Source organism: Balaenoptera borealis, assembly GCF_965194805.1.
Source record: "Balaenoptera borealis genome assembly, chromosome: 16".
Lineage (NCBI taxonomy): Eukaryota > Metazoa > Chordata > Mammalia > Artiodactyla > Balaenopteridae > Balaenoptera > Balaenoptera borealis.
This window is the reverse complement of record NC_138872.1, coordinates 87,207,857-87,235,615: the sequence shown is the minus strand read 5'-3', so window position 1 is coordinate 87,235,615 and position 27,759 is coordinate 87,207,857. Positions and strand designations below refer to the sequence as shown.

The window sequence follows — 27,759 nt, the reverse complement described above, 5'->3', positions numbered from 1 at the left end:
CGAGACTCCGCCCGCCAGGGTCGCCCAGGCCCTAGCGGCTCCCGGCACGTGGCCGCCCTGCCCACAGACTTGGGCGAGAGCCAAAACAACTCAGGAAAAGAGGCCTGTTTTTTAAAATTTGTTTATTTTAAAACATGAAACCCAAGCTGAATAGAAACCACAGAAATTACATTGACGAGATCTTTAGTATTTGCCAAGAAAAATAAAGCCCCCAGAGAAATAAAAATCAAACCCCAAACCCAGTTAAAAAAACAAAAACAAACAGAAAAACCCAGAAACACAGCGACAGCACATACAGCCATGGCCCTACGGAAGTTGGAGAATGCCAAGCGGTTCAGGCCTCAGTTCCCCGCTCAGGACGCTAAATCACCTTGTGGGTGGGATGCAAGGGCCAGGAGAGAAACCTGGGAGGGGGAGTCTTAACAAAATTACTTTGAGAGATATATTATATGTAACAAATATAAAGTGGTGCGGCACACAACCATTATGGTTAAAAAAAAAAAAAAAAAAAAAGCCCGCACAAGAGGCCCTGGTCCCCGCTCGTCCCCCCATTTGGGGCTGCCACCCACGCACCCCTCCCGGGCTGGGCGGGGGTCCTGGGGTAGGGAGGGAATGGAGCTTGGACTGGGATTGCATAGTGAGATGGGGTGGGTGTGGAGGGGCATTATAGGATCAGGGCTTCCCATCAGGCCCTACCGCACCAGGCCAGGGGAGCTGGGGGGGGGGCGTGCATCTGCACAAGGAGCCCCATCGGCGAGAGACCGGACTGGAACCCCTCCTGCCCGCCTAGCTCGTCAGGGGCCTCAGGGCCTCTCCCTCCCATCCACGTGGTAGAGGACCACCGCCCAAGATGCTGCAGGGCCTGCGAGGGGCAAGAATCACAGGTGCAGGGGTGGGAGCGGATGCGGGTAAGTCACCGGGACGGGACTGGTTAGGAAACGGCCTGAAAACTTGAGCAAAAAGAAAACCAAGGGCGGGATGCGCTCCTCCTCCAGGACCGAGGCTTGGTCTTGCACCCCTTTTAACCTCCTCCGTTTTCCTTTCTTCCGCCTCAGTGAGTAGAAGGAACTGGGCGGAGTCACAAATGGGCGGGCAGACACGCACACGACGCACGCACGGAGGGGCCCCGAGCGGCGCAGGTGCGCGGCGCCCAGCTCTCACGCTATGTACATTCACATTTCGGCGGCCCTGCCGGCCGGGCGGCCTTTTGTGCTTCCGAGCGGCGCCCTAGGCAGCACAGCCGGCGCCTCCCCTCTGATCCGAGGCCGAGCAGGAATGCTTCGCCCAGGCGGTGGAGGCCAGAGAAAAACTGGTCGGTTGGGCTGTGGCACCGCTGTGTGTGTGTGTGTGTGTGTGTGTGTGTGTGTGTGTGCGCGCGCGCCCAGAACAGCGGGGGACCTGGAGCACAAGGTGCCTTTCAGTGAGGTTTGGCCGTGTGCAAGGGCTCAGATGCGAGGCTGCGGGCCCTTAGGCCCACCTGGGGCACCCCCGTGTTTGCCCACTCACTCCCCCAACCCCATCCAGGGCAGAGGCTGCCCCAGGAGCGGGGGAGACGTGACCTAGTCCCAGGCCCACCCACGCTTTTGGTCCCAGATACCAGCACAAAGAAGGGATCACAGAGGAAGGTGGTCTCTTCCAGGCCACCCTAGGGAAGGGGTGCCCTGCCGCTCTGGGAGAAAGAGCCCCCCATGTCTGTAAACTGCCGGGCCGGCTGCTGTCTGCCCCGGCCTGGGCCCTCGTGTGGCTGCCAAGTGGCCCTCTGCTGCCCCTGGACTGACACAGGGCAGAGCCTGCACCTGGCCTCTCTTGCTTCAGGCTGGCTGGGCAGGGCTGGGACTGGCAGGGGACTTCCCAACTTGATTTGGGGGTAGCACCCCCATCTGCGGCAGGAAACACAGCAAACATTGTACACTAAGCCAAAAGCACCTTAGGGAAGCCTTGTTCCCACTTCACAGGTAGAGAGACTGAGGCCACAGGGACCTCAGTCCTACAGCCCAAGGGACATTCATTCCTGAGGACACGGTCCCCTGGCGCAGCGCCTGCCCAGGGAGGGGTCTCCAGGCCCTTGGGCTGCCTCTGTCTTCGACACCCCCCAGCAGCGCCACGAGAAGAAACACCTTCTCCAGCCCGACTCCCAGCCGGCTATCCTGGGACTCAACTCCGGCCTGGACTCGGCGTCACACTTGCGGGCTTTGGGTTGGCCAGGGGTGCTCTCTCTCGGAGGCTGGAGTGAGGTCAGTGGTTAGTCCCAAGAGGGGCAGCAGGGGCCGAGGGCACATTCACAGCCAGCTCGGGTCCAGCCCCCCAGCCGGCTCTGGGACACTGTGCCTGTCCTGGATGGAAAGGGAACCGAAAAGGGGGTGCCACTCGGCCTGCCACCCCGCCTGCCCTAGAGATGACAAATGTGGTTAGTGCAAAAAACGAACCGGATGAAGCTGTCAAGTCTCTGGGGTGGGGGAGGGGGTCTTGGCACCAAGAGGGCGGCCAGCACTCGATGAGCAGCCTGGGCTCCGCATGGCACCTGCTGTCTCCTGCCGCCAGGGAGGGCTGGGTGCCACAGGCTGGGTGGGTGCTGAGGGAGAGAGCGCTGCTGGGAGGGAAGCAGAGAAAGCGGGGACCCGATGCAGAGAGCCTGGGGGGGGTGGGGGGCGAGGGAAGGAAGGAGTTATAGACGATGCAGAGGCACGTGAAGGCGCCACAAGAGGGTCTCCACGCGTGGGAGACAAGCAGGCGGGCGGGTCCGCACGGCCGCCCCTCCAGATGCCCAGCACACAGGGCAGCGGCGTGCTGCCTACGAACTAAGAGGTGAGGCACAGAAGCGTCGGGGCGGGGGGGGGGGAGCTGCCGGCCGAGGAGACTGCAGGCGTCCGCAGGGGCAGCACCAGCACGACGCATCTGGCCCAGCGCAGGGCTCTGCAAATCCCCGAATCCTCGGAGGCAGAGGGGCGGGGGGCTGGGGGCCAGGAGGGCCCGGGCGTCGCTAGCAGCACCCCCAGGTGTCCAGGCGTGTGACCCGAGGAGAGGGTGCGGGCCCAGAGCCCCTGCATCGCCACCAGCAGGAGCCTGCCAGGCATCTCCGTGCCCCTGCAGGAAGGGGAGGAGAGGGGCGAGTGGCCACAGAGGCGCCGGCAGCAGGCCCGGGGTAGGTGCGGAGGGTGCGGCAGGCAGCCGCGGGTGTAAGCAGCAAGGCTGGCACGGGGAGGAGCGGGGCGATTGGCACGTGGGGCGGGTGGCTGTCGGGCGGTCTAGTGCCCGCTGCTGCTGGAGTTGGGGCGAGGCTGGCTCGTGGCGAGGTACTTGGCTCTCATGCTGGAAGTGTACTGCAGGGAGACAAGGGGAGGGGGCAGGTGGTCAGCGGGCACTGGCACAGCGGGGCAGGGGCCTCCATGGGGTGAGCCGGAGCACCCCGGGGTGGGATGGGGCAGACCACACAGTGGCACAGCTGACAGAGCCCTGGGAGAAGGGGCTCTGGGAGGGGCCAGCTGGTCCAGGGCCTGGACTCCTGAGCCCTGGCCGGGGCTGGGGGCAGTGACAGCCCCAGGGGGACAGAGGTCTGGCCGCCCACTCCCCAGGCTCAGGGCGGGGACCAGCGTCCTCACCCAGTGAGATGAGCACAGCAGCCCCTGCTGCCGACTTGGGCATGTGGCATTAGGCCAGGCAGCACTCTGCCCGCAGCAAGAACCAGAGCTTGGAGGCTCCCCACTGCACCCGACATGCCTCCTCCCCCCACTGCGGGATCCTGGCTGGGCGGCCAGAAGGAGTGTGTGGGCTCAGGCTGTGTCCAAGGCACAGACAGTCCCCAAGGGCCCAGAGCGGCAGGCACCACAGGTCACAGGAGTGAGGAGGCTCCACAGCTGCTCTGCCCCGTCCCCCCAGGGACCCCGAAGCCACAAAGGCCCCTCAGGCTGGGGTGACGCTGCCACCCACTCGGATGGGAACCAAACTGTGGGTTCCTTGTGGGTCACGGACGCAGGGACAAAGGCAGCTGGGGACGGGGACAGCCAGCACATATCGGCCACTCTTGTCCAACCTGAAGCATGAAGGCCTCACTTGATACACATGCATGTGCACGTGTGCTCACAATGAACACACGTGGAAGAGACGTGTGCTAAAACCAAGCAGTGTGCAAGGGGCCACACGCCCATCCGGGGGACAAAAGCCAAGGCACGTGCCAAGGGTTGCCAGTGGGAAGGAGCCTGGCAGGCTGACCCCGCAGCCACAAGCCCCCAGCAATCCCTGGGGGCTCCGAACCCGAGGCCACCCAGCACAGTGTGCAGATCAGGACAGACGATCTCCCCTGGGCCCCGAGAGCCCCCCCAGGCCTCCTGGAAGGGAGAAGGCTGTGAGCGCCCGTCAGCGGCCACAAAGGCGGCCTGAGAGAAGGACGAGCGCGCGCTGGGAGCCATGTCACTCCAGGGACATGCAGCACGGGGCGGGGGACGGTGGGCAGCAGCCCAGAGCCCTGGCAAGCCCGAGCAGGCGTGCGGCGCGGAGTGAGGAGGGCCGCAGCGGCTTGCGTGCCCCTCTGCACGCACCTGCGTGCACTTCCAGACACGTGGGGCGGCCCTTCGAGGGCCGGGCCTGCTGGCGCACCCCAGGGCGCCAGGCACAGGCTGCACGCGCACAAGGGTTCGGGTGGCTGACTCGCTGGGAGGTGACAGATGGGCAGTGGCCAGCTGCAGCTGGGCCAGGGGTGAAGAGGGGGCTCTGCAGGGGCTCACTGCCCCTGATGTGAGGGTGACAGCCCAGGGCCAGGGTCTCTGTGGCTGGGCTAGGGGCCACAAAGCCCACCCACCTGCACTGCCCCAAGCTGGCCCCGTAGGCGCTGAGCCGAGACAGCGCTGGGACCTGTCCGACGAGCCAGCACTGGCGATGGGCTAGCAGTGAGCAAAGGGCGTGAGGCACGGAGGTGTGGGTGCGCAGGCGGAGCAGGGCAGGGGACCCAGGTGGGTCAGTACCTGTCACTCTGAGGACACAGCCACCACAGCGTTCAGGCACTGTTCATGGGCTTAAACTGCCAGCCCGTGTGGCCGCCAGAGTCCAGGACAGCCAGATAGCGCTAGGAGGGCCCGGGGTGGGAGGAGTGCGGGAGAAAGAGAGAGAGAGGGTGGCCTCAACGCCAGGGTGAGGGCCGGCCCACAGCAGGCCCTGGGTGCAGACCAGAGTGCCGACAGGAGGGTGGCCCGAGCATGACACGGCCTGAGAACCCGCACAGCCTGGGCCAGGGCCAGGTCCGAGGCCAGGGCACCCCAGGCCGGCTCTGTGCTGCAGGGCACGACGGGGCCACCCCACGTGCGGGCGGGTATTTCTGAAGCAAGGTGGCCCTCAGCCTCTCTAGCCCTGTTCCTTGAGGCCCACCACCTCCAGGAAGCCCTCCAGGGGCCCCAGCCTCTCTACAAGCTCCTTTCCCACCCTGTCCCCTTTTCTGTGTCTCATTCCCAAGACCAGAGGGGACACCAGGCACAGATGGAAGAGCCAGGAGACGAGACCTGGGTTGAGTCCAGGAAGTTGAGGGAGGAAAAGAAGAGGAAGCAGGGCTGGGGTGGGAAGAGATGCAAGGGCCCTCGCAGGGGCTTGTTAGCTCACCCAGCCCCGTCTACACAGGCCAGATGCCTGCCTGAGAGCCCTGGCTGGGACCCACCCTCAGCCCTGGCACTGAAGGCTCGGGGCCGCCTGCAGGGCCTGCACTGCCTGTGGAGGCCACAGCAGACACGAGGCGGCGGGGCGGGGCCCCTACCCACCCTCCGGCCCCAAGACTTACTGAAGGCGGCGGGGACTCGCGCCCAATGAGAGGGGTGTTCTCACAGCGGGGATTCTGGAAATTGGCATTCTGGCTCCTGAGGTGAGAGGAAGAGGGGGCTGTGAGTGACCACTGGCCATGGCGGTCCCAGCCCTGGGCCAACAGGGCCCATTCTGGAGCTAGGAGGACTCCATCCATCCTCCCCAGCACTCTGCATACTGCCCGCCAGCAAGGGCCTGGGCTCCCGGGAACCCGGCACACAGTGAAGGGCTCCGAGCAGGCCCATGCTGGCCACCTGCCAGCCTCAGCCCGGCCCCGCCGGCTGCCTGCCCACCACGTGGCCAGGCCCAGGGCCCTTGGCAACGTCATTCCCCGCACGAAACACAGACCCTCCATCTGACAGAGTGGCCTCCCTGTGGCCTCGACCCAGGCATGTGGGAGCAGCAAGCCAAGCCCACCCAGAGCCCGGACAGCCCCCGGGGAGGCCCCTCCGCCATCCAAGGCCCCACCCCCTCCCCACTGCAGCAGCTCAAGTCCCTGCTCCCTGCAGTGGGGCTGCATCCCCACTCCAAGCCACGGCAGCCGTGCCTGCCGGCCACACTGAGTCCCAGACAGCCTATCCCAGGGCTCGGGTCTGCCGTCCCAACCTGGGCTGCCCCGCCCGCTCCCAGCACGACTCACTCACATGTACTCGGTGACCGGGGCGTTGCTGACAGTGTGTGCCGCGGCCGGGATGCTGGTCTCGCTGCCATAGCTGCTACCGCAGCTGTACAAGCTGGGCATGTGGACGCGGTAGAGGCTGTCGTGTGCCTGCCTCGGCCCTGGGGCGGCCTCCTCCTCCCCATCCTCATCAGGGCCCCTGCAGGGACGGACCCAGCACAGGTTCAGGCCCTGACGTGAGGCAGCCAGCCACGAGACCCACAGGGGGTCGGCTCTTGTGCAGACACAGCTGGTTCCAATCCTGGTTCTGTCACCTACCCACCATGGGACTGTGGGTAAGTCACCCGGGGACACCAGGGAACCTGCACCTCAGCCTCACACACGGACACCGACTGTCTACCAAAAAAAAGGGACAGGGTCCCTCCTGGGGGAGCACAGAGGGCCAGGTGCCTGGAAAGCAGGGTGCTCTTGGGCTCTGCGTCCCAGCCCACCCCTGGGGGGCCTGAGCCCGGTCCTCCGGACTCTGCTGCCCTCTGGCTCCCTGCCCTCCACGCCACCCCGGTTGCTGCAGGGTGAGGCCAGGCCTCTGGCGCTCTGGTGTGTGGTGCCTCACACGCTGCCTGGCCTGGATGGGACTTGGGACTGGCTGCCTGGTGGTGAGGGTACAGGCCAGCCAGGCTGGGGCTCACGTCCCACCTCCCCACCACCGGCTGGGTGGCCTGGAGCAGAGGGTCCCTTCGCCGTGCTCCTCGCAGTGAGACAGGTGGGGCTGCAGCAGCAACTGGCCAAGTGCCAATTCCCAGCCAAGCCCAGGGCCGAGCGCTTGCATGCAGTGGTTCATCTAGTGTTCACGTCACGCCAAGAGGATGTACTCTTCTAATCCCCATCCTACAGGCAGGGAGACTGAGGCCCAGAGTGGTTAAGTGACTTGCCTATGGTCACCCAATAAGCAAGGGTACAGCTGGGATCTGAATCCAGGCCATGAGGTTCCAGGGATGTGCTCTTAGCCACTCCCCTACAGCTGCCATCTTTACTACCGCCCCCATCACCACTCCCATGAGTACCACTGTCGTCACCATTCTCACCATCTTCAGCATCACAATCACCGTGTCACCTCCACCACCTCCACCACCTCCACCACCTCCACCACCTCCACCACCACCGTGACTAGCATCATCGTCGCCATTACTGCCACCGCTAGCAGCAACACATCCCAACAGAAAATAACAGAGTAGAAGTCCAGACAAAAGGAAGAGATCTGAGCCGGGCTACTTGCCAAACAAGCTGGGCCACCAAGAAACAGCCACAGTCCAAATGGGAGGGGAAGTGGTGGGTGTGGGAGACACACCACAGGGGCTCAAGGAGGGCGGGCCTGGCATACCCATGTACCATTCAATCCAGTACTGACTGGGGAGACTGAGGCAGGGGCCACCAGGACAACCATTTCAAAGATAGACACAGTGGCCCATGAGAGGTAGCTGCCATCCTGGTCACCCAGCTGAGGGGGCCACGGAGGCCAGGGCCATGTGGGGCACTCCCTGCGGAAGCTCTGAGTCCCCCAGTCAGCTGGTCTCCCCCCTCAACAGCACTGCACACCTGCACCCAGGGGTGGGGGGACGGATGAGACATCCTGAGCCCAGCCAGTCAGAAGTGGGGAGGGCTGTGGGCACAGAGCCAGCACCAGCAGGCAGGGGACCCGGTTCTCCCTGCCTGCTCCGGACTCGAGAGTGTCGCCTGGACCGGGAGCGCCTCTGGGCTGTTGCTACAGAGGCCCCGGGAGTGTCAAGAGGTGAGGAGGCCTTCGTCCCTGTCTCTTGGCTATGACATGGGGTGTCCAGAAGGCACAGCCCCGGTGCTGTGTGGCCTGGGGCAGGTTCCAGGACCTCCCTGAGCCCCTCACCTCTTCTGCTGCCAGGTGTGTGGGACACTGCAGACGATGGAGCTGAACATGAGGGCTGTGACAAAGGAGAAGAGAGCCAGGTAGATGAGGCCCTCGACGCCATCATAGCAGAAGCCTGTGAGGGCCTGCACGTAGTCCTGAGGGCAGGCGGGGATGGGGACGGGGACACAGACACCGAGAGAGAGAGACAGGGAAGCACAGGGTGAGATGGAGTGTGCACAGGGAGCCCCCAGCAGCCTGCACCGCCCCTGACTCGAGGCTGGGCAGAGGCCCTGTGACTGCTCCCTCCCCCTCCTAGCTGCTCCCCTCCCCCTCCTAGCTGTTCCCCTCCCCCTCCTAGCTGCTCCCCTCCCCCACCCCTCCCCTAGCTGCTCCCCTCCCCCTCCTAGCTGTTCCCCCTCCCCCTCATAGCTGCTCCCCTCCCCCACCTAGCTGCTCCCCTCCCCCACCCCTCCCCTAGCTGCTCCCCTCCCCCTCCTAGCTGTTCCCCCTCCCCCACCCCTCCCCTAGCTGCTCCCCTCCCCCACCTAGCTGCTCCCCTCCCCCACCCCTCCCCTAGCTGCTCCCCTCCCCCTCCTAGCTGCTCCCCTCCCCCACCCCTCCCCTAGCTGCTCCCCTCCCCCACCCCTCCCCTAGCTGCTCCCCCTCCCCCCACTCTGCTCCTAGCTGCTCCCCTCCCCCTGCCCTCCCCCACCCTTCCTAGCTGCTCCCCTCCCCCACCCCTCCCCTAGCTGCTCCCCTCCCCCACCCCTCCCCTAGCTGCTCCCCCTCCCCCCACTCTGCTCCTAGCTGCTCCCCACTGCTCCCTGCCGCTCCCCGTGCCCGCCCAGCCACGGGCCGGCTCTAGGAGACAGCTCTCACCAGGTGCAGGCTGCGGCAGTCCACCAAGGCGGTGAGGTGCTGCAGGTTCACCTCCGTGCCGTTCAGCACCTCCTGGACACGGAGCAGGGGGTCCTGGAGGGCGTGGACCATGCAAGGTCAGCACAACGTTCCGGAAAGGGTCCTGAACCAGCCACAGGCCTCCCTCCACCCCACACCCTGCCGTCGAGACCTTGACCCCCACAGTCCCACCACAGGCCCTGGCTTTGAGAAAGGGGGACCCCCACATCTGTGCCCTGGTCTCAGGGGGCTGCTGAGGATGTGAGGAGGACGGCGAGGAGAGTGGGACGCACAGCGCCTGCCCAACGCGGCCGCCGGGGCGGGGCCTTCACTGCAACGGGGGAGACAGCAAACGCCCACGTGTCCCCTGACACGAGCCTGGTTCTTTTAAAAGTCACGTTTTAAGGAACAGTTTAAGACAACGGAAATTTTCAGGATATCTTAAGGGACAAAACATTGTCCGAGATACTCTGTGCAGAGTGAGACTGGTCCTATAGTGTGTGTGTGTGTGCATGTGTGTGTGTGTGCATGTGTGTGTGTGCGCACGCGTGTGAGTGTGTGTGCATTGTAAAACCTACCCAAAACCCTCGGGGACGTGAAGGGAAGGATGGCAGGGGGGAGAGAGGGCCAGACCCCCCAGCAAGGTCCCCGGGAGGCAGCCTGAGCAGCGTGCGCACCCCACCTCCCTTTCGTGATGAGAAGAGGAATCCCGCGGGCTCCGCAGGCCACACCCACAACGCCTCACCTTGGCGGCCGGCTGCTCCCGCGGGACGCTCTTCAGGAGCTCCGCCACCACGTCCTGCATCTCCACCAGAGCCTTGTGGCTGCCCGACAGCTTCTGCTCACAGAGAGGCCGGCTGATCCCAGCGGGGGCGGGGCAGCCGTCTCCCCCTCCCCGAGGTCCCCGCCCACACACGCGCACGCCAGCTCCAGGGCCTTCGGCTTCTGCCGGCCCAAGGGGCGTCCAGCCTGAGAGGCCACGAGCTCGTGGGGTGGGGTGGCTGTGCCTGGCACTGTGCTCTGTGGGCCTGGGGGACACCTTTCCTTGGCCCCCGGAGGACCACACACCCCAGAGGCAACACAGTGAAGATACAGCGCCTTTAGAGCAGATAAACAGTCCTGAGGACCCCGGAGGGCCACACAGTTACGTGGGATGACGGGCAGTGGGCTACACGGCTTCCCTTCAAACTGCATCGTGACAACATCCATCCACTCATTCCACAGAGCAGGCGCAGGACCCCTGCTTCCACGGCGCATCCCTGGGCCCCTCCCACACCCGCCACACAACCGGCTTTGCCCGACAGGGGTGGCTGGGGCAGCCTGAGAAATGAAAGGAGTCCCAGGGGTTCGGGGGCATTAAGCGGGCCACCCCAAGAGGCTTGTGCTGAGGCTCTCAGGGTGGTAACCCCGGGGGCAGTTAGTAATGTCAACGTGGCGTTCGCCCAACTGCCTCCCGACAGCTCCTGGGGCCCCAGGGGCCTGACGAGGTGTGAGAGTGGGCCTCGTAGTCTGTGGGCACCTGGGGGCGGGGGCCGGGGGGCCAGACGCTCTGCGGGGCCGGAGCAGCTGAGCTCTCACCTGCTGGAAGGGGTTGGCGGCGCGGGGCGAGCAGGCCAGGTAGTACTGAAGGATGTCTGTGGAGAGAGGTCAGGGCGGCTGAGCCACTCCAGCCGTCCGCGTGTGCCTGTGTGCGTCTGCATGTGATGTGTATCTACACGTGCGTGTCTGTGTATACGTGTGTATGGGTGTCTCCACACCTGCGTGTATGCTGAACATACGTGTGCTTGCTTGTATATATTTTTTATGTGTATGCACGTATCTGCACGTGTGCACATATACATGTGCGCGCACCTATCTGCATATGTACGGCTGTGTCTGCATGTCGTGTGTGTAGGTATATCTGTGAACACGTGTATGTCTGCACACATGGGTGTCTATGTACACATCTGCATATGTGTGTGTGCATTCACACGTGTGCACCTGTCTGTATCTGTGAGCGTGCAGGTGTGAGGGGGGACATGGTCTCCAGGGAGCCTGGGGCCAGGGCCCAGGCCCTTCTGCTCTGAGCCATGTCCCTGAAAGGTGCACAATTCTCTCTTGGGGGGCAGCCTCATATCTCCCCTCCCTGGGGAGCAGCAGACAGGGCACTGGGGGTGGACAAGGAGTCAGAGGTCACCTGGGCGGGCATCTGCTCCCAGGCCAGTTGGGCAGAACAGTTCTTAGGCCAGAACGTCACCCCAAAGAGGGGGCACGAAGCCGGGGCGTGCAGGTGGCCTGCGCATCCCCATTAAAACAGGTGTTGATTCAGCGTCCAACGTTCAGAGATGGGGATTCACTTATAATTCTGATTTTGAAAACCTAAGAGATTCAAGCCCAGCCAGAGCTGGGGAAGAAGGCTTGGACCCCAACTGCTTAACACCCGCCCCCCCACCGCCCCGCCCTGTGCTCTCGGGTCCCTTCTTGGCGGCTCTCTGGGATCCAGCACACGATGGGGGCCAGGAGTAAGGTCCATCACGGCCCAGGGCAGCCTCTCCGCGCCGCACCCATACTTGGCCGCCAAGATCTGGGTTCCTACGGAACTTATGTCGGAAACTTAAGAACGCCCCACACTTGACTTTCGCCCCCTGTCAACGGAGCCAGCACAAGGCCTGACCCGGACGGCCTGTGGCCCCGCAGGCAGGAGCTGGCACTCACGTGTGGCTGGGACTGCTGGGACACAACCGCAGACTCACCCCCGCTCAGCACTGAGCGCTCCTCCACCATCCTGGTCACGTAGGTGTCGGGGTCCACGCAGAAGTCGCTGGAGCCCTGGGGTGGGTGCCGGCAAGGAGGATGGGATGACTGAGCTGGGCGCCCCCCCGCCCCGGACCCCTCAGCTCTCAGGGGTGGAGCCTGGCCCCCCAGGGCCTGCGTTTGGCTCAGGAAGGTGGCGTGAGTCTGCGGGCGGCGGGGACTGACGTGCTGTGTGCCCGTGACAGGTCCCCAGGGGAAGAGGGGAGGGGCGATGAGTGTGGCATCCCCCACCCCTCCCCCCGTGCATGGCCAGCAGACGGGGATCACCTGTCCTCTCCATCACCTACCACAGACACGGCCAGCTCCAAGCCCAGTGCGCCCCAGCTGATGATCAGGGCCAGGACTCCCAGCAGGCAGACCCTTGGGGCAAAGAGAGTCAGTCAGCACCCTCCAGGCCGGGGTGAGGGCTGCACCCCACGCCAGGCTGGACCCGCAGACAGGAGAGTGGGACAGGGCTGACTCAGGGGACATGGCGCTGCAGGTGCCCCACCCCCTCCCCCTGCCCCGAGGGCCCACAGACTCACCCGACCAGGATCCCCTTGGAGCTGCGGATGAGGCCGACCAGTACCAGGAGGCAGATGGCCACGTCGAGCAGCAGCAGGCCCAAGTAGCCAAGCCACCTGGGGGCAGAGCGTACACATGGGCCGGGCATAGGGGGCCCAATCCCAGGGCAGGAGAAAGGGGGTGCTGGGGCAGAGCCAGGCAAGCAGCCCAGAGGAGCATCCACAGGCAGTCCTGGGATATGGAGACTGCCCTCACTCTTGTAACGTACGTCCCCACGGGGGACTCCTGCCACAGTGACCACCAGTGGCCCCAGCCCCTCGCCCCAAAAGACCTCAGGCACTGGGAGCTGGGCGCTGACTGGCCCACAGAGACTAGTGGGAACCGAGCGGGGCAGGCAGGAGCGAGGGCCGCACCTGTACCAGTCATAGAGATCCACTTGCTCGGCCAGCGCCTCCAGAGACACGGCTGGGTTCCTCCAAAATGGGATGGCAGCCGTGTAGCCCAGCAGCGTTTCGAGCAGGCCCTGCAGCCGCTGGACCGCCCGCAGGGGCTCTGGCCGGGCGGCCAGCTGCCGCTCCAGGCTCTGCAAGCTGGGCTCCGCCGAGCGGTTCAGGGCAGCTGCGGTGTCCCACACCTGCGCCAGGTTCGGGGTGGCGTGAGCCGGGTCACGGGCCGGCCCCCACACACGCCCACGCCTCGCTCCCACACACTGGGGCACACGCGCACACACGCGGTTTAGGGGCAGGAAGAGAGGCCCCCTCCCATGCGGCCACTCACGCGGTCCTGGACCCCCGCCACCGTGCGGTTGGCGTGGCGGAGCGAGTAGGTGGCCCGATGGATGCCGTCACTGGTCTCCCCGTTGCCGTAGAACCCCACGGCGATACCGGCGCTGGGACAGGGCGGGACCGCCTGAGGGCACAGGCCTGGGAGCCCCGGCCCGCTCCGCCCCCAGTTGCCCCGCCCCCGCCCCCTCCCCCGGCCGGTCCACCCGGCCCCTCTCCCTCTCGGCCCAGTCACCCCTCCATCCTGCCCGCCCCTCCCAGTCTGGCCCCGCCTCTCGCTGGCCACGCCCCCACCCGGCCCGCCCCGCGCGCTCACCTGCAGACCAGAGTGGCGATGATGACGCACCAGGCGGTGCAGCAGCAGTCGGCGTCCAGGTGCTCCTCGCTCTTGCGCCGCCGGCAGCACAGCCAGAAGGAGTAGACGAGCAGGAAGAGGAGGTCCAGGGCGAGGCAGGCCAGCGCGGCCGCCCCCAGCAGCAGCAGCGCCTAAGGGAGGTTGGGAAGTGGTGCTGGAGGTGTGGACCCCCGCCCTGGCTCTGCACAGGCAGGAGGGTCTGACAGGACCTGGCCACCCTGGCCCACCAGCTGGGTGGGGGAAGGGAGCGGGCCCAGGGTGCTGGCTCCAGGGCACACCTCGTCGGGGTCCCAGGGTGCTCGCGTCACAGAGGGGACTCCGAGGCCAGTGGCGGGGCGGGGCGGGGGAGAGAGGGAGGTTGTCCGAGGTCACACAGGGACACCAGCCAGGCCACAGCAGGGGGTCTCCGGTGGAAATCAAGGGCCGTCAGAGGGACAGGCGCCAGTCGTGGGGGAGGGGACTCACCTTAAGGGGCCTAGTGTCGGCCACAAGCCCCGCCCCCCCCACAGCAAACACCAGGGTGCGAGGAACAGCACCGCCTCGTGGGCTCTGCCCTCACACGCACGAGCTGGAGACCAAGCACAGCGGCCGCAGGCCCTGCCGCTCCCTTCCGCGCGGGTCAGCGGCAAAGGGTGGATGGGCCCCTGCCGCCCCCGCCTGCAGGCTGCGCCCCTAAATCCTCAGTCAGACCACGCCACACGCCTGCCTGAACATCTCCACCAGCAACGAGCCCCGATTCACCAGCCTGGCCCCCGAGGCTCTGCGAGCCCGTCCGCCAGCCCCAGCTCGGCCGTGCGCCGGCAGCAACCGCTGCCCCTCCTCCCCCAGCCGGAGCCCGCCTACCACGGTCCTCAGGCCGGCAGGCCCACCCCACCCACCTCGCGCCACCTCCTCTCCTGCCCGATCCCCCCCCACCCGCCCCCACGTGCGGAACACAGCTTGCTTGGAGCTGATGCTGAAATCAGTGCATCTACACGCATCCCCTCAAGGAAACCCCTCTTGGGGTGAGGAAGCCGGGGAATCGGGCCCAGGGCAGGCGGCACCCACGCTGGGGTCCTGAGTCCACCCAGCCTGGCAGCGCACGAGGCCAGGGCTCACACGGTCATCGGGGCTCGTCAAAGAGCTCGCGGGCCTAGACCACCGCCCGGGTGGCGCCAGGACGACCCAGTCCCGTGCACCAGATGAGAGAACGAAGGTAAGATAAGCGTCACTGGCCAAGCAGGATCCTAGCACCTGGGGCAAGGCCGGGGTGGGGCACAGCTGGGCTCACCGCTCGTCTGGGAAACGTGTCAGGTGCCAGGGCCTGGCAGGCACCCAACAGGCATAGCCCCTGTCCTCGGGGCTGCCAGGCTGGTGCAGGAGGCAGGGGCTGGGGCCTGCCGGACGTGAGCCGGGCCATGAAAAACAGAAAAAGCAGAACAGGCAGGAGTAGCAGGGCAAGCCTGCAAGGGCACATCCTCACCCAGCAGGTCAGGGAAGAGCACTCTGGGCAGAGGCCACCGCAGCTGCCAGTGCCCAGAAGGCGCTGTGCCAGGCCTGGGCACCCGGCAGGCGCACTTGGATCTCCTACAGCTTTGATTTGGTTTGTTTTTTGCTGTTGGGTTCTTTTTTTTTCTTTTTTCCTTTTATGGTTATCTTTTTTTTTTTTTTTTCCTAAACCACGAACCGTACTACCTTTATAATTAAAACACGAACCCAGAAACCTGTCAGTAGCTCTTTTCAGCCAGCCGTGGGAGGCCCCTGGCCTGCTCCCAGCTCTGCCACGTGAGAGCCGGTGCATCTCCCGCAGGCCCTGCTTCCTCTTCTGGGAATGTGACATTTCCCAGTCCCTCCCAGCTGTCACGTGGGAGAAGGGCCGGCTTATGGCGATGCTGCAGTCCCTGCTGGTGCCCAGTCCCCCAGGAGCAGAGGTCGAGGGGAGGGACACCCCGGGTGTCGCCACCAGGAGGCCGAGAACCGCCTGCTGCCGGACAGAGGTGTGGGGGAGTGGCTCCTGCCCAGCCCAGAGGGGCGGCTGGTCTCGAGGGGAACCAGAGGGCTGGGGTTCGAACGCGGCTTTGCCTGGCTCTAGGATGTGACCGTGAGTCAGTGGCCCTGTGCCTCAGTTTCCCCGCGTATAGAACAGGGCCAGTGGCGTCACTCCCTTACCTAGCAGGGCTGCTGTGAGATGAAATGAGCTAATACCCGTGAAGACTTAGAACAGTGCCTCCGTGGGGAGCCCTCGGGGTGCCTCTCCCAGGCCAGCTCTACCCACGCAGCCGGGTGGGCTGGGGACAGGGAGCCGGTGTCCCAGCTGCTGCAGGGGAGTCCAGATTGCTCACGGACAAAGTGAGCGTGTGCACGTTCACGCCCACACACGCGTATTCATGCCCACACGTGTTCACATGCTCACACCCACACACGTACACTCACACACACATCCTGACGCTCACGCACGTGCACGTGAAGCTGCCACCGCTGAGCTCCCAGCAGCAGCGCCAACAGCAGCCTGTGGCTGGAAGCTCTGTGGTCTCGGGGGGGCAGGCGGGGAGGGGTTCCCAAGCACCTGGGCATCGGACCCCTGCCAGCAACGGGGAGCGGAGAGGCGTCAGCAAGCCGAGGGCAGCCTCACACGCAGGCACGGCCACCTGCCTGGGGGCCCTGAAAGTCACAGCCCTGGGGGAGGAGCCTCCCGTCCCACCCCTGCCTCACAGGCTGAACAAGTGACGGGCAGGCGCAAGGCAGGCCCAGCGCCGGGGAACCCCAGGTCCAGGGCCTTGAGGGTGAGAGTGTGTCCCGGGGCTCCTCCGGGAGGGGTACCTGAGGGCAGGAGAGTGACTTCCAGAGGCTTCCCTGAAGGCAAGGACAGGCAGAGACCCACGTGCTATATGTCACCCCTTTAGCCCAACACACAGGAAGCCAGGCGTCCGGGCAGCTGGGGTTCCGCCCCCTCCCCTCCTGTTCTGTCTGCCCAGCTCCAGAACGCCCTTCCTGACTGTGAGGACAGGGCCCTATTTCCACCATTTAAGCGCTGGGTCTGTCTGCCCACACCTCCCCTAGGGGGTGCTGGAAAGGCCTCGCTGAGCTCATCAATGTAGCTGGGGTGGTGCCTCCTCTGGCCCTGAGGCCTGGCCCACAGTGGACACTCAGAAACACGGGGCCCCTGCCCCCGACCCCAAGCTCTGACAGGCTGGGGCAGCTTGCTCTCTGGCAGGACGGCTTCCTCCTGGACGGGGCCAGCCTTAAACCTGGACCCCACTGGGCTGCTCGTGGCCCCTGGCACAGCCCCAGAAGGCAGGCTGCGGGGCCTACACCCGGACAGCCTCACTCAGCCCCCTGGAGAGGTGACAGCACTCTCCTCCTGGATGACACAGGGTCCCAGCCCACTGCTGCAGACCAGCAGAGCCCACGTGGGGGCAGGAGCCAGGCCTGGGGCGCACGGCAGCGGGCAGCTGCTTCCTCCCGCCCAGGGGCCCGGGGGGGCCTGGCCTGACCTCTGCCCTGGTCCAGAGAACAGCCTTCCCCTGGCATTCCCGCGGCAGCCCCGCCTTCCCTTTCAACAGCCCGGCGTCCCTTCTGAATGGGAAATGTTTGATCAGCATCTGGGCTCTGACCAAATGGAATTTTCCGTCTGTGATGGAAGTGATGTCAGCACTCAGTCAGGCGAGACAAGGCGCTGGGGCCTGTATCCCGACCGCGGGCCACAGCGCTGGCCGCCCGCCCCCTGAGCGCGCCTCAAGCACTGCGCCGTGAGGACTCGGCGTGGACACACGTGCGCTGGGCTGGGGGGGCCCTGTCCACCCACCCCTCCCGGCCCCACGGCCGCTGTTTCTCAGCCCTAGACCACCCCACCCTTCCCAAGGCCCTGCAGCCCCTGCCGTGGAATGTACCACTGAGGAGGCCCGGCCCGGCCCTGTGTCCACGCACTCCCCCCAGGCCCTAAGGCCCCCAAAGTCCCCACCGGCTCTGGAAACACCTGATAGGCCAGAGCTCAGGGTCTGAAGCCTCACTCCGTCCAGTTCAGGCCCAGGCCCACATCTGAGGCCTAGCAGGGGACCCAACAAGTCCCTGGCCTCCAGCAAGTCCTGCCAGCCCCAGCGAGGGGACGAGGGACAGGGGCCCGAGGGCAGAGGTGGTCTCTGCGTGAGCCTCAGCGGGCTCCCTGTGCAGGTGGGTGGTCCCAACAGGGCGGGCGGATCCCCAGCTCAGCCTCAGACTTGCCGGCTACAAGGGGGTTATCCAGCCGGCCCTGTAAGGGGAGGGCCATGGTGTGTCACCACATCTTACTGATAAAAGCCCGTGCAGCAGAGGCTCAGCCCCATCGCAGCGGGGAGGCCACAGCGTGAGACAGCACGAGGCTGCAGGCCTGTCCCCTCCACGACCAGCTGCTGGCCCGCTCCGCTCCTTCGGCACAGCCCAGATGTGGGCTGTCAACGCACGGGTGCGCGCACCACACAGCGCCGGCTCGGGCTGCACCAGGAGGCCCCAGGCCACCGGGCCGGCAGGGCCACGCATGACCCTGGGGCAGCACCTCCACGTGTCGCCTGCACAGGCAGCGCCAGCGAGGCGTCCTGGCAGCACGCGGAACGGAAGCCTGCGAGGGAGCGCGCCACACGCGGGGAGCACATCAGGACCGCGGACACACTGCCTGCTGAACACGCACCCCTCCCGGCAGAGCCGCTGCCGCGCCGTTAGCAACTGACCCCGAGAGCTGGCCTGTCCACTCAGCCCCTCTGCGGGCCACCACAAGCCCACGGCCAGGCTGGGGAGACACCGCCCCACCGGGACACCCTCACGGAGGTTCTGATGGGACGTCTGGGCCTATGGCTGCCCCAGGCACAGCGCCAGAGGCCGCTTGCCGCCACCCGGCCGTCCCAGTGGCGGGCCTCCTTGTGGGAAATCACGTGCACCCAGGCACCCGCGCTGGCAGGGGGACTTGGGACCAGCAGTCCAGGGGTGACTTGGGTAGGCTCCGGGAGATCGGGCCCTTCCTCCAGGTCACGTGCTAGTGGGGTGGGGCCGGGATCCCAGCCCGGGGGCGTGACCGCAGCCTGAGGTCCCACCGCTGCCGGGCGGATGAGAGGGACTCGGGAGGGCTGTGTGCCTGCCAAAGCGGGAGAAGGGCTGCCCCCCGCCACTCGGGCCCTGCCCCCCTCCCCCCGTACCAACTCTCCGGGGGTGGTGTCCTGGCCAGCTGGTAAAGAGCAAGGCTCCAAAGAGGAGGCAAGTCCAAATTCCGCCAGGGACCTGGGACCTCACCAGCCCGCACGCCTGTGTCCTCACGTTGGTCACACCGGCCTCTCTGGAGTAGCAGGCCGGATTCACCACGCACAGGGCCTCCGGCCCGGAGCTGGCCCCAGACCAAGGACCATTAGCACACACGGTGTCCATACTCAGTGCCAGGCCTGGCCCTGGGCACGGGAGGGCATGGGACCCGCAGACACAGCTCCTGGTGGGCTGGCATCTCCCAAGACCCCAGCAGTGCGGGCCTGGAAGCACAGACTGTGGGAACCAGGGAGATCGGGGGAGGGGTGCAGAAGCTTCAGGGGGTGCCCTAAACTGCCGTCGCAGGGTCGGTGGGTGCCAGCAGGGCATGGTGAGGTGTGGGGAGGGCACTCCCAGAGAGGGACAGTGTGAGTGAGGGCCCAGCACCAGGTCCAGGCTGCAGACCTGCGTCCTGGGGGGCCCCGGCAGCTGTGACCAAGGCAGGGGTCAGGCCTGAGCCTGCAGCCCCTGACAGCGGAGCGGGGGCTCCAGTAGATAGGGGTGGAGTGGGAAGGGGGAAGCCATGGACCCCTCCAGTGCCTCTGGGGCTTGCCCACCCCAGCCCGGGGGCTGCCAAAGGCCCTTCTCCAGAGGAAGAGACCAGGTCGGGGCGTCCAGGAGGCTGGCAGGGTCCCACACCCCAAGGCACCCTCTAGGAACCCACAGATGTCCTGGCTGGAGCCCTGGGCCTGGGAGAGGAAAGGGGAGGGGCACCAGGCTGAGCTGCTGCCACAGCTCCTACGTCTGGGGTCTCCCGCCGGGAAGGATGCACCCCACGTGGCACCGCCCCCTCCCCCAGCGCCGGCCCTCTGCGTCAGCACCCACTGTAGCCAAGTTACACACACGGCCTTGTTGGTCCCCAGACCACCCAGGGCAGGGGTGGCACCCATCCTCCAGGGCAGGGGCCTGGGGCCAGAAGGGACACCCAGGGCCCCCACACTTGAGTAATGGAGACAGGGTGTGAGCCAGCACAGGCCTCCTGAGGAAAGTTCCAGAAGAGGCCCCTCACCTCCTGGGCCAGGCTGGCTGGGCGCTGAGGGCCGCGGAGCTGAGCCGGTTGTGCAGCCGCTGCTCCCCACCCGAGCGTACTTGGCTGTGGCTCCCAGATGCTGGCCAGAAATTAAGAACAGATTTTCCACCGAGCCAGGCTTGGGTTTCACGAATTCCATGATGGTGAGCTCGTGGCCATGCCTGGAGAAAGCACAGCCAGCAGCCAGCATGCAGGAGCCCGGGAGGGGCCCAGCTGTCTGTCCAAGTCCCCTCGCCCTGAGGTCCTAGGTCCAGGCCACCAGGCTGCACACGGACACGCTCCAGCTGCGCCTCACATCCTCACGGGCACACCCCGCCCTGCCCCGCCAGGAATCACCGGGACACAGGCCCGGCGAGGCGGGACTTGGGTGAAGCCCCAGAGAGAAGCTCTGGTGGGTCACCCCCAGGCCCAGCACTCCCTGCTGCCCTCCAGGCCTGTGGGCCACGTGGAAGGACACCGAGGCCCCGCTCTCCCGCCGCCCGCGCCCCGCCTGCTGGCAGAGGGAGCAGACACCAGAGAACGAGACGCCGGCGCGGCCCTCGAAGCCGCGAGCGTGTCTATTTCGGTCCCGGTGCCCTAACACGTCTCCCAGCATGACACCCAGAAAACTCTGCTCTTCACCAGCCTGTCTGCAAGCGCCTCTCCCCCCGCCGCCCCTGCGGGCGCACGCGACAGACCTCAGATGTAGCCAGGAGCTACCAGACGGGCGGTCACATCATCATCCAGACCAGAGCCCAGCCCAGGGCTCATCTCCACCCGGGGGCACAGCCCAACCCGACTCGGGGGTCAGCAGTCTGGAGGGCCCCTCGCAACGGTCAGGAACCCAGCCCAGGGCGCACGGGGCCAGAGCAGGGGAGCAGGGGAGCCGGGCAGAGTGGCACCGCGCCTGGCGCTCTTCTCAGAGGCAGAAGCAAGGGGCCACTCAGGCTTTGGGCAGCCCGGCCTCACCCCGTGCCCTCGGCCAACACAGGACACGCCTGACCCTAGAGGGTGCTGCGGACAAAACCAAGCGCCCTTGGCACACCTACCGTTCAGAGCCCACCTGCCCCTCTGAGGGGACCCAGCCTCAGCCAGCCGCCTCCCAGGAGGGGGAGGGGCGCACCAAGCGGGGGCTGCAGCCTGCGTGTGTGCAGGAGCCCAGCGGCACATGAAGAGCCCAGGCCCTGAGTGGGGGGCAGTGTGAAGGGAGGCAGCGCCCCCCCGGCAGCCCGCCCAGCCCACGTGCAGACCCCGGCACCCCTCAGCTCCGCCAGGCCCAGCCCAGGAAGTCGCTCAACCCTCCCCTGGCCCTGCTCCCTGAGGGCACACCGGGCGCCTGCCCCGACTCTGGACAAGAAGCAGAGCAGCCTCAGGGCCAGCTGGCACCGGGCGCGGGCCCTGCCCTGCCCCTGACGCTGGGCTGGAGGCCTGGAGGCCCGCTGCAGCCTCCAACAGCCCCGTGCGTGGCACGAAGGGCACCCGCTGCCTCAGCAGGTGTCCGCGGTGCATGGGCCCCTCGGGAGTCCAGCAGGGCAGGCGGCAGACCCAATTCTGGGGCATCTGCATCCCCTCTGCAGCAGGGACCCCCGGGCAGGCCTGGGACCTTAGCCACGGGGGTCCTCTGCAGAGTACCCCCCACCTCTGGCAGCGTGTGGCTCCCCGCTCTGGGCGACAGTGCCCGCCTGGTGTGTGCCACGAGAGCCTCGCCACGCTGAGCTGCAGCAACCCGACCGTGGGCCTGGGTCCTCACCCCCCGCAAGATCCTGCGAAGCCCCTGAGGGCCGCCTGGGGGCCGTGGGGCCTGGGGCCTCACCCCCTGCAAGATCCTGCGAAGCCCCTGAGGGCCGCCTGGGGGCCGTGGGGTCTGGGTCCTCACCCCCCCCCCCCCCCCGCAAGATCCTGGGAAGCCCCTGAGGGCCGCCTGGGGGCCGTGTGTGTGTCCCGGCCCAGCACAGGGCTTAGGGTGGGCTCCCTGCAGATCCCAGGAGGCAGCAATGGGCACAGCCAAGCGCTCCTGGGGCCTGCTGCACCCGCCCTCTGTCACGTGCCCCAGTTCTTCGGGCGCCACGTGGGGCACTTTCTCTCTCTGTGATCCAGGCCCTGGGCTGCAGGTTCGGTTCTTCCTCGCCAGCCAAGGACTCAGCAGAGCTGCCTTGGCCAGTGGGGGTCTGGTGCCAGCACCCTCTGAGCCTTCCTGCACCAGCACCTGTTGGGGGGGGACCAGACTCGGAAAGCGCACAGGGGCTGTGGCCGCAGGCAGGGCAGCGCTGGGCTGGAGCTGGAGCCTGTCCGTGCCTCCCAGCCCACTGATGCTGGCTGGCCAGGGCCCTCAGTTTCACTTCTGTAGTGTTGCTGTTTGGCTTCCCAGAAACAAACAGCTCACAAAACAAACGCCATGAGCCTCTTCGCTAGAGCAGCTGTAGCTTGGGGGTCAGAGCCACAGAGCACCCAGCCCAGAGCCTGACCAAGAGCCCCTGGTCAGAGCCAAAACAGGTGCCCTCCCAGCTGTTTTGTCCCCCAGGCAGGGCAGTACAGTGCTGGGGACAGAGCTGGTCACCGCATCTTCAGACCCGAGAAAACCAGGAGCCCCAGAAAGGCCCAAAGATGGCGCCTGGCGGCGCAGAGCCCGCACCAGCGCCAGGCAAGAGTTTGGCCCCAACACCTGCCCCTCAGCGGGTGTAGACCTGGTGGCAGAGGCAGCCAGCAGCCTCACCTCCCGGCCGAAGGGCCACGTGACGGTCGGTTCTCCCCAGCGCCCGGACACCGGCTAAGAGCGAAACTGACAAAGTTGATTTCGCCCAGCGGGGGGCTTCCCTGCCCCCCCTGCACCCTCACAGCTGCTGTCCACGCAGGGTGTGCTCTAGAAGCTTCCACGCAGCCCCTCGGTGTGCTCTGTTACGTTTGGCACGTTTCTGTCACTTGGAGCCTTAGAATCCTGACCGGTGTCGTGGGATGCTGGGCAAGCACCAAGAACCATGGACCAAGGACATGGTCCAAAAGACATGATGTTTAAAAGCAGGTGACAAATTCTAGTCTTAGGTGGCACCCCTCCCCAGGTATAAGCGCATGGACAGACTCCAGCAAGAGGGACTTTTTTTTCCTGTCCCCACACTCTTTCCTATTTTCCAAGTGTTCCATGAATGTGTCTTACTTTCATAAACCAGAAGAGAGGCGATAAATGCTGTTTTTAACCAGAGTGAATTTCCTCCTGATTGTGGAGATGGTGCCAACGGAGCCAGCCTCACTCACAGGCACACGCTGACCCTGCTTGAGTCACAGTGTTAAACCAGGGCGCTGTGGTCTCTGCTAGGAGACTACTGGCTCCTGTGGGTCCTGCCTAAGTGGCCTTCCAGGCTGGCCTCACACAACCCCAGGCACAGAGCACTCCCCAGCTCTGAGGCAGCATGTTCAGACCAGAGGGACTCCCTTATTTTGGGCTGAGGCCCAGGCTTCTCTCTGCCTCAGGACCTTTGCATGGGCAGTTCCCACTGCCTAGAATCCTCTTCCACAAGGTCTCTGCACAGCCACCTCGGTCTTATCTTTAGGGTCTCGATGGGAACATCCGAGCACTCAGGGCTTTAATGGGAAACGGGCCCCACACACTGGGCTGACGTGGAAGGTGAGCTGGTGTGCCCACTGCACGCCAAGCTCCAGGCAGGTCCTCACCTTCTGGTCGTTCACAGCCTGGCTCACCGCCTCCACGGCAGGCAAGGTAGCGCCTCCTACAAGAAGCCTTCCCTGACTGTTGGACTTCCGCAGGCCTAGTCCTGACCTGATCACAGCACCACCATACCAGGCTGTACTGTCCTCCAGCTCACAGCTTCCAGTCTCCCCTTAACTGGTGGAGACAGTGAGCGACAACGAGAGAGACTGAGGGCAGAGACTGAGTGTGACCTCTGCCTCAGGACACCAGGGGTGTGGGAGGCTTGGGAGGGGGGAGTCGGGAAGGGCTGGTAGGAGTTAAGGGGGCAGATCCCCCCCCAGGTGAAGCCCAGAGAGGTGGATGGACCCACCCAAGGTCACACAGGTGGGAAGCTACAGAACTCGAGCCCAGGCTGGGCACCCCGCGCCAGGCACCCGCACTCCGGTCTGCGGAGAGGGCTCTGAGACTCTCCCCCACCCCCCGCCTGCAGCCATGACAGCCCTGACCTTCACCATGGAGGACAGATTGGCCTCAAGCCACATCAGGTCACAGGCTATGCAAGCACCAGGGAGTCTCCTCCCTCCTCTGGGCCTGCGCCCCCTCCCCTGTAAAGCGAGCATCCCGCCATCAGCTGCCCCAGGTTTGGGGAGCTCCTGGCACGCTGGCAATAGCCCAGTCCCGGGCGAGCCAGGCCGGCAGCCAGGCAGGCAGGTGCGGGGGTGGGGCGGCACAGAGCAGACCCCGGAAGCCTTCTGCCCCTTCCAGCACCTGCCAGCCCGCAGATCCCATCAGGCCCCACAGAACCCGCAGCAGCACCCTCCTGCAGTCTGTCGATTCAGCAAACAGCATGAGCCCCCAAGAGACAGAAGTCACGGCCAGGGAGCCCCTCCTCTCCAGGGTGGAGGCCTCAGGAATACGGAGCCAAGAGAAATAACAAGCCTTTAGGATGCAAAACCCGATCCTTGGTCTTGCAGAGGCTCCAAGTCCCTAGCATAGGGCCGGCCAGGGCTCTGAGAGCCCACAGAACAGCCTCCAACAGCACCTAATCCCTCAGTCACATCCCCTGCAGGGGGCCAGCCATCGGGGACTCAGGAAGCCCCTGTCCCCCAAGGCTGACTCTGGCTCCTAGGGGGGCAGAGGCAAGGGGCCTGAAGCAGGATTCCGGCCCTACCACCCACTCGCTATGTGATTCTCAGCCAATCTCCTCTTTAAGCCTCAGTTTGCTAATCTGTACAATGGAGACGACTGTCCTCATCTTCCAGATTTGTGTGAGAAAAGGCTAGTGATAGTCCCAAACAGCACCCCCAAACAGGGTCTGGCCCATGGGGTTTCCAGTGGGTTTCACCGGGCTCCCAGCAGTGGGTGGTGGGGGCAGGAAACAGCGAAGGTCAACAGCTGGTCTCCCCGGCCATACCACCCCTCTACTCCTGCATCAGGCCTCGCCTTTCCCCTGGGCGGCCTGGGAAGCAGAAGCCCCTCCCCAGCTGGGCCCAGCCCACATGGGGGGAGAAGACTGCTAGGCCCCTGCAGCCCAGGTGGGTGCCAGACACAGACAGGCTCCCAGGCCAAGAGGGGTGCCCCAAATCAGGAGGATACGGGGTCCACCACCCACCAGCGGGATGAGGGCGGCCATCCCCCCACAGCTAGGAATGCTCCCCCAGGGGAGGCAGGAAGAGGCCCTAGGCCAGGGCCCACGCCAAACCATCGCCCACCCACCCAGAAAGGGAGCTCTTTGGGCTGCACACCCAACACAGAGCAGGAGCATGGGGCCCTCACCTCCCTACCAGCCCTGCAAAGAAGGCGCACCAGCCCAGATTCAGGAATGAGGCAGTGAAGGCTCAGAGAGGTCAAGTGCTTGCCCAAAAGCACCAGCACAGGAGGGCAGGGGCAGGACGACTCCCAGGTCCGGCTAGCTCCACAGCCCTGAGCCAGCAGCGAGGTGGGGGCCAGGCTGCTTTCCACACCGTGAATTATTCAGCGGCTAATTCTGCTCCGCGGGGAGAGGAGGAGAGAGGGTGAGTCAGAACCTCCCCCGCGGCAGAAACCAGGGCCCTCTCAGGAGCAAAGGGCCCTGCGGGAGGCCGGGCTGAGCGGAGAGGGGCCTGGCCACCACTCCTGACACCTCCACGGGCCGCAGGGGCCGCAGGCATTGGCCCCTCGCTCACTTCCCACCGCATGTCCGGGCGCCTCGGAGGGCAGGAGGGATGGCAGCCAGTTCAACCGTGGTGGGCAGCATGGGCAGGTGGCAGCCCACGGGCCAGCAGGAAAGCTCCACGTGGGTCACAGACACCCCGGGTACCCCTGGAGCTTCAGAACTGACAAGTGGCAGAGAACTTGCTAAAGTAAGGTACATTGTCCTGTTCTGTGGAAGCAGGGCCCCGGGGACAGGTGTGGCAGAGCCACCCCGGGTGAAGTTCCTGGGGTGCACGGAGGAGTGGTGTTGCCCTCACACTGGTCAGCCCCCCAGGGCTGGGCTTCTAGAACACGGGCATCCGGTTTTATAAGAATCCTGCTGTCCCTGGGTGTGCATGGGCCAATCCCTAGCCCCCTTTCTAGTCTGCTTAGAGACAGATCAGCAGGGCTGGGGGACCGGGCACCACGTGAACACTGAGGCTGGGGCGGCAGGTTCCCCTGCAGAGCTGGGGTGCTTCCGGTTCTCCACCTCCGGACAAGGGAGACCAAAGAGGAAGGAGCTCTGAACTGGAGAGGGGTGACACGGTCCACGGATACCGGACTCCCAGGCCATCTTACGAGCAAAGTCGTTCCCACCCCACCCTGGGGCTCTGCATTCATCACCAAAGAGGAACTCAGAGGGGTTCTGGGTGACCAGGCACCCCAGTCACTGGGTGTGTGGAATCCGGATCCCCAGGCAGGAAGGAAATGTCCACAGCCGGGTCCCCTGCCCTGCACTCAAACGGCAGTGGCTCAGTGGCAGGGGTGGCGCTTGGGCTTGGCATGACCCCAGACCTAGGGCTCCACTGGTACAGTCTGGTTACTCGGGGAGAGGGCTGCGAAGGGTCCGAGCCACCCCCCAGCTCTGCCCAGGCGCAGCCCCTTTCCAGCCTTCCAGACTGAGGCCAATCTGGCGTCCCTGGGGCCAGGCCTCCCTCCCTCCCTCAGGACTACAGGCAGCCGGGTCTCTGGGCAGGCACTGTGTGTACATCCCACAGCTTGGCCGCCCAGCACGGGGTCATTACCAGCCAGGGAGGGCTGGCATCTACCCAGACCACTCACCCACCAAAAGCTTGGCGGTGAGTGGGATTCCCCGGCTGGGGGTGAGGGGTAAGGAATCCCCACCTGGCTTCACCCAGTGTTCTCAGGCATCGGCTGTGGTCTCAGGGCCCTGGGTCCTCTGGGTAGGGAGCTCTGCCTGGCAACACCCCCAGGCCGCCCCTGGTCAGGCACTGACAGCTGGCAGAGGGGTCTCCATGGAGGGCAAGGAGGCGGCTCCTCCTAACCCCAGAAAGGAGGCTCTTAGTGGCTCCGGAAGAGAAGGCTAGAATCTGCAGGGCTGTGGACCCTCCATGCGGGATTGGTGGCGGGGGGATCCTTAGACTCTCAAGCAGGTGAGACCTGTGACCCAGCAGGAGGCTCTCCAGAAGAACGGGTGCTGTGACCCACGAGGAGGAGTGGGCCATAATCCTCCATGGAGGGTGGAGAGCCTTTAGACTCTCAAGGAGGAGGGGACCATGACCCTCGGGGAGGGGGGCTCAGGACCCACGGCGGAGGAGGGGGCCGTGACCGTCGGTGGGGGATAGGGAGTCTTTAGACCTTGAAGAAAGAGGGGGCCGTGACCCTCGGAAGGGGGATCGTGACCCGCAGGGAGGGGGGCCGTGACCCTCGGAATGGAGGGGCCGTGACCCGAGATCTGACCCCCGACCCAGGGGGCCCGCGTCACCTGCCGGTAGTCGGTGTCCTCGGGCCGGAACTGGCTGCTGGTGGTCTCCCAGTGCAGGTCGAAGTGGGGCAGCCGGTGCAGGAGGCTCACCCACCAGGGCGCCGCGTAGCTGACCCCGGCCATGGCGGGCCGGCGGCTGGAGCGCGCGGCCGCCGCGGGGCTCCCTGGTTGGCCTGGGGCGCAGGGATCAGGGGCCCGCCGACCCCGGCCTGGCCTCCCGCATCGCCCGCGCGCTCCTGGGTCCGGCCTGGCCCGGCTCGGCCCGGCTCGGCCCGGCTCGGCTGCGCTCGGCTCCGGTCGGCCGCCCGCGCCCGCCGCCTCTTTGTTCGCCGCCGCTGCCGCCGCCGCTGCC

General features: G+C 65.6%; 1 protein-coding gene across 1 annotated transcript; it reads right to left on the bottom strand.

Annotated features, from left to right (window-relative positions):
- Positions 1–105: 105 nt before the first annotated feature.
- On the bottom strand, positions 106–27,759 carry TTYH3 (tweety family member 3). Its single transcript, XM_082361666.1, has 14 exons — positions 27,408–27,759; positions 13,575–13,744; positions 13,254–13,365; positions 12,890–13,110; positions 12,497–12,592; positions 12,260–12,332; positions 11,912–11,987; positions 10,758–10,813; positions 9,925–10,017; positions 9,162–9,254; positions 8,301–8,437; positions 6,426–6,599; positions 5,762–5,837; positions 106–3,320 (listed from the first exon to the last, which is right to left on the bottom strand). Exons 1-14 carry the CDS (start codon positions 27,528–27,530, stop codon positions 3,246–3,248), a joined length of 1,575 nt encoding a protein of 524 aa, XP_082217792.1. The 5' UTR covers positions 27,531–27,759; the 3' UTR covers positions 106–3,245.

Coding starts and splice junctions, on each gene's coding strand:
- TTYH3 (XM_082361666.1), bottom strand. CDS start 27,530: ATGGCCGGGGTCAGCTACGCGGCGCCCTGGTGGGTGAGCCTCCTGCAC. Junction 12,333..12,496: donor TCCAAGGGGATCCTGGTCGG/GTGAGTCTGTGG, acceptor CTTTGCCCCAAG/GGTCTGCCTGCTGGGAGTCC. Junction 11,988..12,259: donor TGGAGCTGGCCGTGTCTGTG/GTAGGTGATGGA, acceptor CACCCACCCCAG/GGCTCCAGCGACTTCTGCGT.